Below are 13,936 nucleotides of genomic sequence, written 5' to 3' on the forward strand. Positions count from 1 at the left end.
AAGAATAAGTAGAACAACGCTACCTACCTACTAACCTTCTACCCTAATCTATGTCCTCCATAACCTCCTATCTAAGGTCATGTCCTCGGTAAGCTGGACCTGCATCATGTCCTATCTAATCATCTCTCCCAATGCTTCTTTGGCCTACCTCTACCCCTCCTGAAATAGCTAAACTTTTTAAAAAATTATCAACTTACGCGATTGGCTTAAATGGAGATTCCAAAATCGATTATTTTGTGCACTTGCGGGCTATGCCCAATTAGAGATTTCAAAATCAGTGATCCAAAAAACAAAGTGGCTTTATCAGAAGATGGACCCCGAACACGTCAGATCATCAACTCGATTTTATCCACTTATCTCACAAATAGCTATAGCTTAGGAGCTTTTAACCATCCATAGCTACCTTTTTAAAATTTACAATTCGTAGCTACATTTAGGCAATTCGCGTGTATTTAAGTGTATTTGAACACACTGTTCAGTTGTATCCAACCTTATTTGATGTCGCGTGTATTTGAATGTATTTGAATATATTCAACTTTAATTTCTTTGAATACATATGTATTAAAAATGATTGTATTCAAGTTTATTTAAATACACGACAGAGCTGTGTATTCCAATGTATTTATATATTGATGAATTATTTTGTTTTGACTGTATTTGAATGTATTCGAGCTTCAATCAGAAAGCTCGTTGCCGGACATCGCAAAGGTTGAATGTATTTGAAGAAATTTTCAGATACACTGTGTTTACTCCAAAAAAATTGTATACAAACATATGTATATAGATCTACAATCAACACATAGAGTCAAAATACATCCAGTTTTGCCCAAAAATACGATCAGCTCAAATACATATATAACTTATATTACACTAAAAAATGACGATACACGCAAATACACTCAGATGTGAGATACAAAAAGGAGAAGAAGTCATTTATACGAAAAAAAATAAAAATACACTTAAATTCGAAATTTATTGCCAGTAATAATAACAACCAAAGTTCCTAAATCCCTAACGAATCAAACTCTCTGTATAATAATAGATCTCGCAAAATCGAGGAACAAAATAAACAAATACATTAATACTTATTGCCTCAAGAGAGAAACAATAGAGACAAGTAGAGAAGTAGCCATCAAAGCACCAGAATGAGCCAGAGAGAACGCAGCTCCGGAGTCAGGTATCGGTGCCTGAGCCAATTCCTGACCTGAGGTTGTTGCGAAGAAAACAACAACAATCATTGTAACGAAAATGCATTAAGAATGTTGATTTGTGCCATTGCTACTAAATCTCGACTTATATGTACCGGATAGCTTCAAATATATCCTCTCCGATGAGATATCGAAGCTAGATCTCGATTCTTCGGTGCTAAAAAGCTTTAGATCTATCCTCTCCAGCAAGCTATCGGAGCCAGATCTCGATTCATCTGTGCCAGAAGTTTTAGATCTGACAAGAGAGAGGTGAGGGAGAAGACCCTTTGTTTCAATTTATGTGAACTTATTTTCTTTTTAGTTCGTGCCAAAATGAATGACCTCTTTGCTAATTTGAAAATAAATTCACTTTATGAAATAATTTACAGTCACACAAATATTCAAAGCTTATTTTGAACCACAAGTTTTAAAAGTCTTCACTCTTTCTTAAATGTCATGCCCAGTCAAATGAATTCACACAAATTAGAATGGAGAAAATATTTACCAATCATAAATATCTCTTAGTTAGCTATGCCAAGTAAATATTCCTAAATCAAATCCGGCCATCTCAAACCATATATTCAAGTTTGATTAGCAAAAGATAAGATTTTAAATTAAAATATCCCCTTTTAATAATTCACTACACATGCGCATACTGTTCTCAACACTTCCATCAGAAAAAAATCCCAATCATCCTTATCCAAAACTTAATCACATGACGGTCGGCGGTGGCGCTGGTAGTGCCGGCGGAGTTACCTCCGGCAAAAAACGACACCGTGTTGGTAGCAATAGTCGACTTTCTTCAACTATCGGAATAATCGACTCTTCTCGTCCCGATAATACCCTTACGGAACGGACTCAAAAACCGTCAAGCATTCGCCGTACATCGTCTTACACCGTTATAACTGCTACCGGTGGATTTAACGATTCATCCACGGCTGACGTCATGCTCCGTTTATTCATCGATCAATTACCGTTATTCGATACGGATGATTCCGAATCGATCTCAGCCGTTGATTCATCTCAATCTGATGTCCAGATCTATCTTCACTCAAATGTTCTTCGTCGTTGTAAGTATTTCGATGCTCTCTTATCTGATCGCTGGCAAAAGGAATCAAACGACGTCGTTGATTCAGGAAACTCTTCTAGAATGTTCCGAAAGCTTAATCTCGGTGTTCCTTCACATACTGGATCAATTGATCATCATTTAACTGTTCTTCAGCTCTTATATACAAATGATTTTTCGATTACTATAAACAGTGTTTCGATAGCTTTGTGTTTACTTCCTGTGGCTTTGGAATTAATATTTGAGGATTGTATTAAGGCTTGTGTGAGGTTTATTGAGGCTGTTCCATGGACTGAAGATGAAGAAAGAAAAATACTCAGTATCGTTCCGTTGTTAGGTAAAGAGGAATCTGAAGAGCTTCTAGCTAGGGTTTCGATTGATAGGAACGATGCGTCTGGAGAAATGCTTCATGGATTGATATTATCAGCACTTCATAATCATCCTAACATGGCATTTGCTAAGGCATTTGTAGCTAAGCTTATGAGGGATTTTTCGTCTAAACAGACAGCGAAGAGAGTGTTGGATCGCGCTTTTTATAGTAGCTTGAAGATTGTGAAGGAATCGTTGGAGGATTATTCGAGTCCTGATTTTAGAGGTGATCATAATGAGACTGAGGCGATTCAGAGGTTGAATTTGCATACTGCAATGACGAATGGGAGGCATTTGTTGTGGTTGGTTGAGAGGATGGTTGAACTGAGAGTTGCGGATACTGCTGTACAAGAGTGGAGTAATCAGGCGTCGTTTACTGCTGATTTGCTGAGGGCTCTAAGGGATGATGCGTGGAGGAATATCGTTCCGGGACTCCCTGCAGTTGTGCTTCGATGCACTTGCAAGCTTTCTAATGCAATCACCACGGGAACTATCTTGGCTACTAGACAGGTCCGTTTTTCGTTTTCTCAATTTTACAGTTGATTATTTCTAGTATATGTAATTGCTAAACATAGAGCCTAGGGAATAACAACAACAACAACAACAACATACCCTCCGACAGGTGGGTTTGGGGAGGGTAGAGTGTAGGTAGACCTTACCCTCGTGGAGGTAGAGAGTTTGTTTCTGAAAGACCCTCAGCTCGAAGGAAGTGTAATTGAAGCGGGATAGAAAGGAAAATAACGACAGCAAAATAGAGCCTATGGAATGCACCTGTTAATTGTGTGCTATGAGGGCTTTAGAAGTTATGCTTATTGCAACATTCTTGTTCACTAATTGCAACGCATGGACACCTTTAGGACTTAGGAGCATCTTGCACTTGAACATATTGTAGCATTAGCAAAGGATACTTCTAAGATTGGATAGCAGTGAGTTTCGTGCTACTGTTTCATTAGCTTTCAGCTATTTTGGCTTGTAATTTTAAATGCAAGTAATAGTGGGACATCAATTAGAAGTTCTCCCATCCATTTGCTATATTCAACTTCATGTCTCTCGGGTCTTTATCCAAATGGTGATTGGCTTTTAGATGTTCTGCGACATCTCGTGTTAGTTGGCCTTATGGATGTTATATGACAATGTGAACTACTTCAGTAAGTTCTAGATATTCATGGACTTGGTGTGATGCTTCGTCAAAGCAACTGCAAGTTATGGTATCATATAGCTGTTATCATGAATGCTTTACAGGTTTAATGTTTATTCATAGGCTGAATCCGTGTTAGCAAATACTAATTGTATAAGGATTGCTGCTAAACCATAGTGGTTCTGTTCTTTTCCTATTATTTTTGTGATAGCTGTTGTGTTCCCTCTTCTCAATGTTGAATATTTATAGGAGTAACTAAGCAGTATAATCTTCATAACTAAGTCCTCAATAAGGATTGTGGGTGCGAGAGGATAAGACGGGGCAGGAGAGGTAAAGAGCATTTCCCAGGTCATCTGCTGCAAACTAGAATATTCAATTTGTCCCGCCTTTTACTTATTAAATAGATGAAGCAGATGAGCTTACAAAGAAAATGTTACCCCTTTATCAGTTACTAATCTTAAAAGACAAAGTTACCCGTTATTGATCACTAATACAACAACAATAACATGCCTAGTGTAATCCCACAAGTGGGGGGTCTGGGGAGGGCAAGATGTACGCAGACCTTACCTCTACCTTTGTTGTGGGGTAGAGAGGCTATTTCCGGTAGACCCTCGGCTGATCACTAATTTCAAGTGCAAGAACAAGTTAAAAAAAAAAATTGACTCATAGTGAAACAAGTGTTGTTCTTGAAGGCATACCTTAAAGCCAAGTAGAGGTGAATCTAGGATTTCTAGAACATATGTGCACCACTTAAAAAAGAAGGAAAAAGAAGTAGCAAGTGGGAATTGATCCCTAATCCTCTAGCTAAATAACTAAGCATTCAACCAAGTGCACCAGTCAGTCTTTTTTGAGCATGGGTGCCAGAAGTTAATATTATATCCATTTTATAAAATATGTACATAAAGTATCTAGTTTTACGGGGAGATCATGTGTTCACGTGCCGCATTTTTTTATATGTAAATCCGCCCCTGAAGCCAAGGCTTGACACCTATTATTAGCCTATGTAATGCTTAACTGTTATTTCCTTGGCTATGTCTTGCCAACCTGCTCCTTGGCTTTACTTCTTGAACGTTGGAGGTGCCGGTGTTGGATGCTTGCTGTACTAATGTCAATCTCGATACACATGAATTTTTAATAACGCTACACCTGCAGAACAACTTGAATTTTTTAATATATGGATGTAGCACATGATTTATGTTTCTAGTTAACATTCAGCCCAAATTAAAAAGTACTAAGGAAAGATCAGAGGAGGATATAGTTATGCCCTTTTCAGCTGAACATTTAAATGATGTGGATTGTTTCAAAGAAATGGTTTGGATATGGACAAGATTTTCTCCTTATTTTGTACCTTGTTTTATTTGACACTGTTAAAATTACTGATTTTTATTAAAGGTAAACTTACTCAAAACCAGAACATGGGCATTCTGCAATAATAGCTTTCATTTTGATTTTTGCTGCTATGTCTGTTCTGTATCACCTGGTCAAGTGAATGTTGTGCCTAAAAAATAAATCATAGACGTAGATGGGGATGCAATTTTTCCATGATGGCTTCTGCTTTACTTCATTTTTCTAATGACTAAACAGGTTAGAATGAAGATCGTGAAAGACTGGCTTCCAGTGTTGATTTTGTGCAAAGACAATGTAACACCCATGATGCCAAGTCACAAGACAGTATATGTGGAGCTGGAAGACACGTTTTTGAGGATTATATCCACACTTCCCTTGTCTGATGCACAGGAGTTATTGCAAAAGTGTCTCAGCTTTTCAACTAGGAACGTTGAAGACTGTCCTCACTTAATCAGTGCGTTTACCACCTGGTTCCGACGAGCAAATAAATTCCCCTTACCAGATATGTGATGGTTCGGTGGATAACCATGGAGACTTCTTGGTGTCTAATGTGCATACTAGTATCTCCATTCCAAGAGACACTGCTATTTGTACATAAAAAGTGTTCCCTCACCTTCTTACCGGTAGTAATGTGGATTGCATGACTCTTAGGTTGGTTACTTTGTGCTGCGCTGTATCCTTGACTGTAAGAATCGGTTTTTTAAGAGAATGGATCGCATGTATATAGACTTATGGCGTATGAAATCTGCCCCTTTCTATATCTATTAATAGCATTTCTTCTCTTTTCTCACACGGGGAGATATAAATTGTCCACAATAGCCCCCTTGCTAAAGGTGCTAATCAATGGTAAGCGCAACTGGAAACTTCGCAACTCACAGGGATAGTATAACCGTGTAGCTAATATTGTAGGCATTGTTAGGAGCTTTCAAAACTTATTCATGCAATCGGAGGTTGCAGAAATTTTGACGATTTCAAAAGGTTCTATTCATATTTATGATTATAGTTGATCGGTTAAACTTTGGTTGAGCTTGAACGGTTTTACCTTTTTAGCTCAAGTGGAGAAGTAAAAACAAGCAACAATAAACCTGGTGTAATAAAAGTGGAGAAGTAACAACAGACCTAGTGTAATCTCAGGGTCTCTAGTGGAGAAGTAAATGTACCAATTGAAATTCAATATGAATAATTTGAATCTATAGGCTTAAGTATATAATAAAGCTTGCAAATTTAGACACCCATAGAAGGTGCATAAGACAGGCTTCGAAAGCAAAAATAAGGTCTATGGCAGGATGAGAAACCAGAAACACAAAGTTAAAACTATTTCCAAGCTGTAAACAGTAATCTGCTATCCAATTCGCATGAACATGAACTAGCTTAAAACCTTTGAACAGACGAAACGTTCACCATTACATTTGACCATGTTACAATGCCATCAGCAGACCTAAGAATCACTGACACAAAAAAGAAAGAAAACCTATGAGAAAGATGATTCAGAGAAGACGGTTCTAACGAGTATCCACAGTTATCAACAAGGTCTATGCCTATACTGTAGCTCAAGTGCACAAGATTCAAGTTTTATTCGATGTCCAGATGTTACTGCTGCGAGTTATTTATAAAAGAACAGCTCAGGAAGAAACGGAAAAAGGGCATGACATTTCTGCTTTCAAGAGGATCCTATAGAGCTTAAGTTTGAGCGAAAGTTATTAGTCAAAATCATCGTGTTAGCAGGTTACTTGGGATAGATGACATTAGAGTCATAGCAGTCAAACAGTCCGAAAATTCATAATAGACGCCTTCTGAAGTTTGTGGTTCCTTGGTAGGTGCGAACAAGAAGCCCGACTCCTATACCGATTCCAACACACATACTGAGGCCAATTCCAACACCAACTCTTACACCAGCATTGAACCAGGATAGTTCCCCATCTTCGCCTTCTATATATTCCATCCTAGAGTAAAGGTTGTTGTATTCATCATGCTCCTGCTTGGGTTTTGCATGCTCTGTAACCTGCACATGCATTATTTGCCCACTTGTGAAAACATAGTCATAATAGCTGATAAAGAAAAAACAGGTGATGGTGCATAACACATCAAAAAGTCATAGCAAAGACACGATTACATATCCCATTCAGATAAACGGAGAACTGGCTTCTCACATATAGTGAAAGTTCAGTAATGCTTGTTCAGGCATTGCAAATTCTAACAAGTTCCATCTATTATTACTTTTTTTTTTTTTTTTTTATTTTTTAGTTTAACAGCCGACTTTATTTGATCCCTAAATTATGCAAAAAAGAAGTGCATTGGAATCTTATAGTATACATGCAGATTGCTGCTCTGCCTTCAACCAGTCAAAGGTCTCATTAGTCAGTTGTGATCTAGTGTTTACTGCTTTAAATTCCACTTTCTCTCTATTTTCATAAATTGCAATCAGTAATATAGCCCGTGAGCACTGTGAGGAGTTCTGGTAACTGAAAAAATATGGTTATGGTGGGTGCCAGTTTCCTGGTTAATTAGGTAATAAGAGAAGCAATATCTCAATCACCAGCATATACCATTTTAACTGCTAGCTCATGCAAGATAGCAGGGAAAGTTTTTTATTTCCTCTCACCCATGTGGTATCCTGGTAAGTAGAAACATCAACACACAAAACGAAAAGGCAAGATACATATATGTGTATATGTGTGTGCATATAGGTATTCATCTATGTCCGCAGGAGTGTGTGTATATATAAATTATATTATATATAATTCTGGAGCAGAATCTATCCTTTGTTACCCAAGAGTTCAGGATAAGTTTGCTCATGGTCTCGAGGATTATTGGCTGGTCCTGGGTACTGACAGCACAAGATAAGAAAATACAATTATAGAGGAGCTAAAAGCTACTACATAAAATATGGAAAAGCAAGTTCAACCAAAAGACAAACAAAACTTATTTGGCATGAAGGGTTAAAATTGCTAATTGACTAGTGGTTAAACATTGAGTGATAAATTATCTCAAGCAAAGCTAGAACTCCAACCAATGTATAGGTGTAAACATCAAATCACTGTAAACAGTATAGGGCCTTTTTCATTTTTGGCCTGTGGGCCAAAATTAATTACGGACGCTAACAAAATATACAGAACATATACAATGATCGTATATATAGTATGTATATTATACATATATTTATACTTAATATACAAAACATATATATTTTCCGGTTATTATCTTTTTGAGAGGTCCAAAAATGTAATTATCCCAGGATACCTGCATTGCATGTGAAGAGGAAACATGGTACTGGCTTTTGGTTGCCTCATATTCCGGTATAGATTCCAGCATTCCCTGCCTTAGTTGCCTCTTCCGGTGGCCGAGTTCCAGGGTCCTTGTCAGTATAATTGGTTTCCCTGAGAAACAACCAGCCACATAAACTTCAATTACAGGAGAAACCAAATCCGTCCCAATGTGTTGGTTTCCTTTGAGAAAGTTACTAGAGCTAGAACCAGCAAGCACATCTGTCTCACAATTGATGCTCCAAGATTGTCCATGATTTTCCGATTCATTAATAAACCCATTGCTATCACATAGTTCTAATGAGCCATACAACACAACAACATCCCTATCGAAAACCTCGAATTTCACACTTCCTGTCATACTTATATTATCCGTACTAACAAAAGTAACTTCCTCGGATTTCTTATCATACCTATCTCTTCTAAGTACCGTGGACACACCATCAGAATAAATTCCAGTCCGCGCACCATTTACTTCCAATAAGGTATCACGATTCAGTGGAACATGATTCATTGTGAGGTACTCCGCGGTTAAATCATCAAGCTCACATTTGCTAATTCTAACATAAAACACTCTCAGATCTAACCATTGTAAAGATAGCTTAAATCCTGGCTGATAAGGAGAGTGCTTCATGAGGATGTGGCCATTTTCAGCCACTACTCCATTCCCGTTCTCGTGTGAATTCTCCATTCCTTCACAAAAAGTAAGGCTTATTGCTCACCAAAATCCATCAAGATTTAGTTTGTTAGGAACCCCACTATTAGGACTCATAAGAGTGAAGAGAACCTGGAAATAGAAAAAGCAACAAGACAGAATTTTTATGAGTGCCACACATTTGAAGGACTAAGAAAAGGAAAGAATATGAAACAAGTACCAACAACTAATTGAACTCCTGAGAAAGAGAGATGAAATCAATGAATTTCCAATCAGAGTAGCTCATAACTATAAGGGTGCATAAAAGAATCTAAATAGTAAAATCTTTCTTTGCCATACGCACAATAAAAGAGAGCTATAACTAGTGAATCTCATCAAAGAGAAAAAGCTTGGGAGCATAAAGGTGGGACCTTTATAGAGCAAAATTTTAATAACTGGTAAAAAGTTAAAATAGCAATGAAACAGTCAAAGAATAAAGAAGGCCTAAACCACCTTGACAGCAAGCCAAACTGATAACAAAGGATAAATTGGAGATATAAGAAAGCTAAACTCCATCACAGTAACCGTAAATTTCAAATCTTGAATTACTATAACCTTATGAAAGAGAGCTATTAGCAAGAAATGATAATGGTGAATAATCAAGAAGATGAATGTATTACCACAGATCAAGAGAGCAGAGAGAGAGAGAGTGTGTGTGTGAACACCTTCAAATTCCAAAACCAATTTTATCTTTTTTTTGTATACAGAGAGGGTCATTTATACAGCACTTAAACGCAAACCAAATTCCAACAAAAGACACAGCAGCACTAAACGACAGAGTCATGTAGACGTCACGTGCACAAACAAAATTACATAATAAAACACAAAATATGTGTGAAAGACAGCATCATCATTCAGCAACAAAACCCAACAAACAGTTTTCCTTACAAAACATACAACTCACCTCTTTGCCTGTACTGTACAAGCTTCACCATTAGTGACACGAAAAATATCAAATTAAAGACACCTTCATCCACTTCAAGAATGGCTAATCAATTTTAAATTTCAGCTGTAAATACGATATACAGAGTAAAAAGGAGGAAAACCCCCATAGTGGTCAAACACCAGTCATAAATTTCAAGAATTGTTTTTTACTGCTCTCTCTGATCCAAATTATGTGATACTTTTTGTTTGTTGATAACTGCATGAACTTTGAATAATATTTTAAGATGTATTTGAGTAATATTTTAAGATATATTTTTAACTAAAATGATATGAGAAAATTTGCACAGTACTTTTCATATAGTTCATATATATATACTAGTTATGTGGCCCGTCTTTACGGCCCAAATTCAAGATATAAAAGCAGATATTTTAACTAAAAAAATATAATTTGTGTTAGTACAAGTGTACAATAACAATAACAACAATCATATACCCATTGTAGTCCCCATAAGTGGGTAGTTATATAAAAGTAAAATTTTCATTCCACTCCTTTAATATTTTAACTTCCATTTGATGAAATTATTTAATTCAAATCAAATTTGGAACCAAAATTTGACATTATAACTTATGTATCCTAATTTTCAGTTATTTAATTCTAATAAATAATCTATACATAGTTAATGAATTTTTAAGACAAATACATAATTTAACTTGTGCAGCAGATGGAGCTGCTCCTCTCATAATTAGGGATTAGGGGTTCGAACATGGATATGAAAAAAAATCTTTGGAGAAAGCGCTCCCCCGAATAAAGGCGCGATGCGATGCGAATTATACGGATTAATTGGGCTCAAATGCGGATATCGAGCACCAATCAGAAAATCAAAGAACGTGAAAAATGAGGTAGGAGGTTCGATAGCTTTTGAAAAGTAGACTTTAAAAACAAAAACAAAAAAATTGACATAAATAAATAAGATTAGGACTTAAAGTAATTAATTAAAAAGTTTTAAAAAATTTGAAAATTATTGTAAGGACTACAAAAGTCAATTTCAGGCACAAATTTTGAAAAGAAACTTTAAAAAGTAAAAAAACAAAAAAATTGATTTAAATAAATAAAATTAGGACATAAAAGTAATTAATTAAAAAGTTTTTAAAAATTTGGGAAATTATTGTGAGGACTACAAAAGTCCTCACATTCCCTCTTATATATAATAGTAATATATATATCTTAAGATATTGAATAATCTAATTCAAATTAAATTTAAAGTTTTGTCAATGTGACGCTTGAAAAACGAAAAATATCATGTGAATTGGGTGGGAGGGAGTAAGTTATTGTTGTAACAGAGTGACAAAGAGGAAAAGACTCTCAACTCTTTTTTCCCAACAGTGGTCAAACCCCATTCGTCATTAGTTTCAAGAATTAGCTGTAAATATTATACAGAGAGTAAAGAAGAGGAAAACACCCTTAGGGCCTATTTGGAAAGCCACCCAAGTAATTGGAATTGGGTGTAATTACATAATTTATTCTGTTTATGTGATCAAATAATTACACAGTTAGCTAAAAATTGAGTGTAATTGAGAGGTGTAATTATACTCTCCAATTCTCAAGGCGGCTGAGAATTGAATGTAATTACACCTGAAATTTCAGGGATACTTTTTAGTTTCTTTCTTTTTTGTTTTATTTTAATTTACTTTTATTTTTAATTTATTTTTTATTTCTATGATTTCATTTTCTTTTTTATTTTTAATTATTTTTATTTTTGAAAATATATTTTCTTTTTATATTATTTATCTTTCATTTTCTTTCTTTTTAATTCCAACTTTTACTTTTTGTGGTTTCATGTAATTGCTCGTATTTTTTTATTTTATTAATTCAGTATAATCGTGCTATTATTCTAATTTTTGAAACTACACCTCTTAATATTAGAAAGAATGAGTCATTAACAAACTTAGCATATAATGAGTAATGTTATTAAAGTAGAATTTCATTATGAATGAGGTTATAGACTTTATTTTTTCTTTCTTTTGAATTATATTTATTTAAATCACGTTGAAACTTACTTGTATTTACTTGAGTCACGTTAAAACTTATTTATATAATATTGCAATTTGATATAAGAGTATTATGTTAAACTTTTTCTTTGGGATTTTGAATTTAGATTATATTTTCGATTTTAATTTATTTACTTTAGTACAATTGATTTGTTATTTTACATTGCATGTTGTTTATTTTTCACTTACAGTTGATAGATTTTTTTGTCAAACATTTAAATAATACTATACTATTATATTTATAATATTATTTTTCTGATCAAACATCCATTCATTCATGATGTTCATAAAAAAAAAAGGTCTGCTTTTATGTGTGAAAGGCAGCATCATCATTCAGCAACAAAACCCAACAAACAATTTTCCTTACAAAACATACAACTCACCTCTTTGCCTGTACTGTACAAGCTTCACTATTAGGGACACGAAAAATATCAAATTAAAGACACCTTCATCCACTTCAAGAATGGCTAATCAATTTTATGTTTCAGCTGTAAATACGATATACAGAATAAAAACGAGGAAAACCCCTTTAATTTTTTTGGGTACCCATAGTGGTCAAACACCATTAGTCATAAATTTCACGAATTGTGTTCTACTGCTCTCTCTCATCCAATTTATGTGATACTTTTTGTTTGTTGATATTCAAACTGCATGAACTTTAAACGATATTTTAAGATGTATTTTTAACCAAAATGGTACGAGAAAAGTTGCATAGTACTTTTCACATAGTTCATATATATATATATATATAAATTTTAATCTTAAGATATTAAATTAATTTAGTCCAAATTAGATTTAAAGTTTAGTCAAATTGACACTTAAAAAACGAAAATTATCATATGAATTGGATCGGAGGGAGTAAGTTACAGTTGTAACAGAGTGACAAAGAGGAAAACGCTCTCAACTCTGTTTTTCCCAACAGTGGTTACACACCATTCATCATTAATTTCAAGAATTAGCTGTAAATATTATACAGAGAGTAAAGAAGAGGAAAACACCCTTAAATATTTATTGTCTTCAAGTGTGGTGAAATGAAACACCGCAAATTATTTTATTGAGTTAAAAGCCGAACTAGCAGAGACGTGTGTGCTTAAATATGCAGTAAAGATGGTTCTTTTGCTTAAATATGTTTATATATGTCCAGTAAAGATGTCCGACATGTGATTTTAGTCCGTTCAGAAAAGATGTCATGTCATATTTATTTATCTAAAAGTAATTTTTAAAAATTTAATTTTTATTCATTTATACCTCACATAAATATTTATAATTTGTTTAGATAATAAATTTTGAAAAAAAAGTTTAAAATTTTATATATTATTAAATACTACCGCATCAGGTGAAACGAATAAAGTATGATGGTAATTGATAAGGTTTTGACTTTTGAGGCGTGTAAAACTTTGTTTTTTAGAAATGATTTGCCCCCACTTTGTACGCGATCAGATTAACAAGTATTCTTTCACAGTAGAACAAAGGAGAGTTCTTCAACTAGCAATACTTGAAGAATTCTAATCAATCTTTCACTCGGAAAAGAATAATCATAATGTCATAATCATTATCTCATTAGAAATTTCGTTGATCCTTCGATTTATAGGAGCCAGAATTTTTATTAAAAAAATCAAAATATAAAATAATTACTATACACATAAACATTACTTACTTTATTTATTTTTTAGAAGTGTTTACTTTTGAAGAGATAAGGTGTTGAACCAAGCTTTTATGAATGAATTAAGAACCCGATTAGATGGGCTTAAATAAGACCTTCTTTAAGTCCCTTTATATAGCAATTAGCATACGTTTTCAAGTACTCCCATTGGATCAGAGCTGACATGAAATGTCAATATCAAGTAAGTAATATAATATTTAGAAAATTCGTGCATATACAATTATACAACTTGAGAATCTTATCAGGTAATACTAAGACAATTCACTACTAATTAT

General features: G+C 34.5%; 2 protein-coding genes across 6 annotated transcripts; one reads left to right on the top strand and one right to left on the bottom strand.

Moving 5' to 3' along the window:
* Positions 1-1,715: 1,715 nt before the first annotated feature.
* On the top strand, positions 1,716-5,851 carry LOC132065010 (BTB/POZ domain-containing protein At3g05675-like). Of its 2 annotated transcripts, none has more exons than XR_009416676.1 (2): positions 1,716-3,266; positions 4,097-4,557. XR_009416676.1 is itself a non-coding variant. In XM_059458220.1 (2 exons), exons 1-2 carry the CDS (start codon positions 1,834-1,836, stop codon positions 5,615-5,617), a joined length of 1,572 nt encoding a protein of 523 aa, XP_059314203.1. In that variant the 5' UTR covers positions 1,741-1,833; the 3' UTR covers positions 5,618-5,851. The 2 variants fall into 2 exon arrangements, 1 of the variants encoding a protein (XP_059314203.1); XM_059458220.1 differs by lacking the exon at positions 4,097-4,557 and adding an exon at positions 5,345-5,851 and having other exon boundaries at positions 1,741-3,132.
* A 606-nt stretch (positions 5,852-6,457) lies between these two features.
* On the bottom strand, positions 6,458-10,064 carry LOC132065011 (uncharacterized protein At1g01500-like). Of its 4 annotated transcripts, none has more exons than XM_059458224.1 (3): positions 9,969-10,064; positions 8,348-9,157; positions 6,458-7,109 (listed from the first exon to the last, which is right to left on the bottom strand). In XM_059458224.1, the coding sequence occupies exons 2-3, from the start codon at positions 9,059-9,061 to the stop codon at positions 6,885-6,887; spliced, it is 939 nt and encodes a 312-aa protein (XP_059314207.1). In that variant the 5' UTR covers positions 9,062-9,157; positions 9,969-10,064; the 3' UTR covers positions 6,458-6,884. The 4 variants fall into 4 exon arrangements, with proteins under 4 accessions (XP_059314207.1, XP_059314205.1, XP_059314206.1 ...); XM_059458222.1 differs by lacking the exon at positions 9,969-10,064 and adding an exon at positions 9,685-9,761; XM_059458223.1 differs by lacking the exon at positions 9,969-10,064 and adding an exon at positions 9,518-9,542.
* Positions 10,065-13,936: the final 3,872 nt, after the last annotated feature.

Source organism: Lycium ferocissimum, chromosome 7 (assembly GCF_029784015.1).
Source record: "Lycium ferocissimum isolate CSIRO_LF1 chromosome 7, AGI_CSIRO_Lferr_CH_V1, whole genome shotgun sequence".
NCBI lineage: Eukaryota > Viridiplantae > Streptophyta > Magnoliopsida > Solanales > Solanaceae > Lycium > Lycium ferocissimum.

Bases quoted from the DNA above. Each gene is read 5' to 3' on its own strand.
- LOC132065010 (XM_059458220.1), top strand. From the start codon at position 1,834: ATGCGCATACTGTTCTCAACACTTCCATCAGAAAAAAATCCCAATCAT. The intron at 3,133-5,344 runs GTCCGTTTTTCG...ATGACTAAACAG, and splicing joins CTATCTTGGCTACTAGACAG to GTTAGAATGAAGATCGTGAA.
- LOC132065011 (XM_059458224.1), bottom strand. From the start codon at position 9,061: ATGGAGAATTCACACGAGAACGGGAATGGAGTAGTGGCTGAAAATGGC. The intron at 7,110-8,347 runs GTATCCTGGGAT...ATGCATGTGCAG, and splicing joins CCTCTTCACATGCAATGCAG to GTTACAGAGCATGCAAAACC.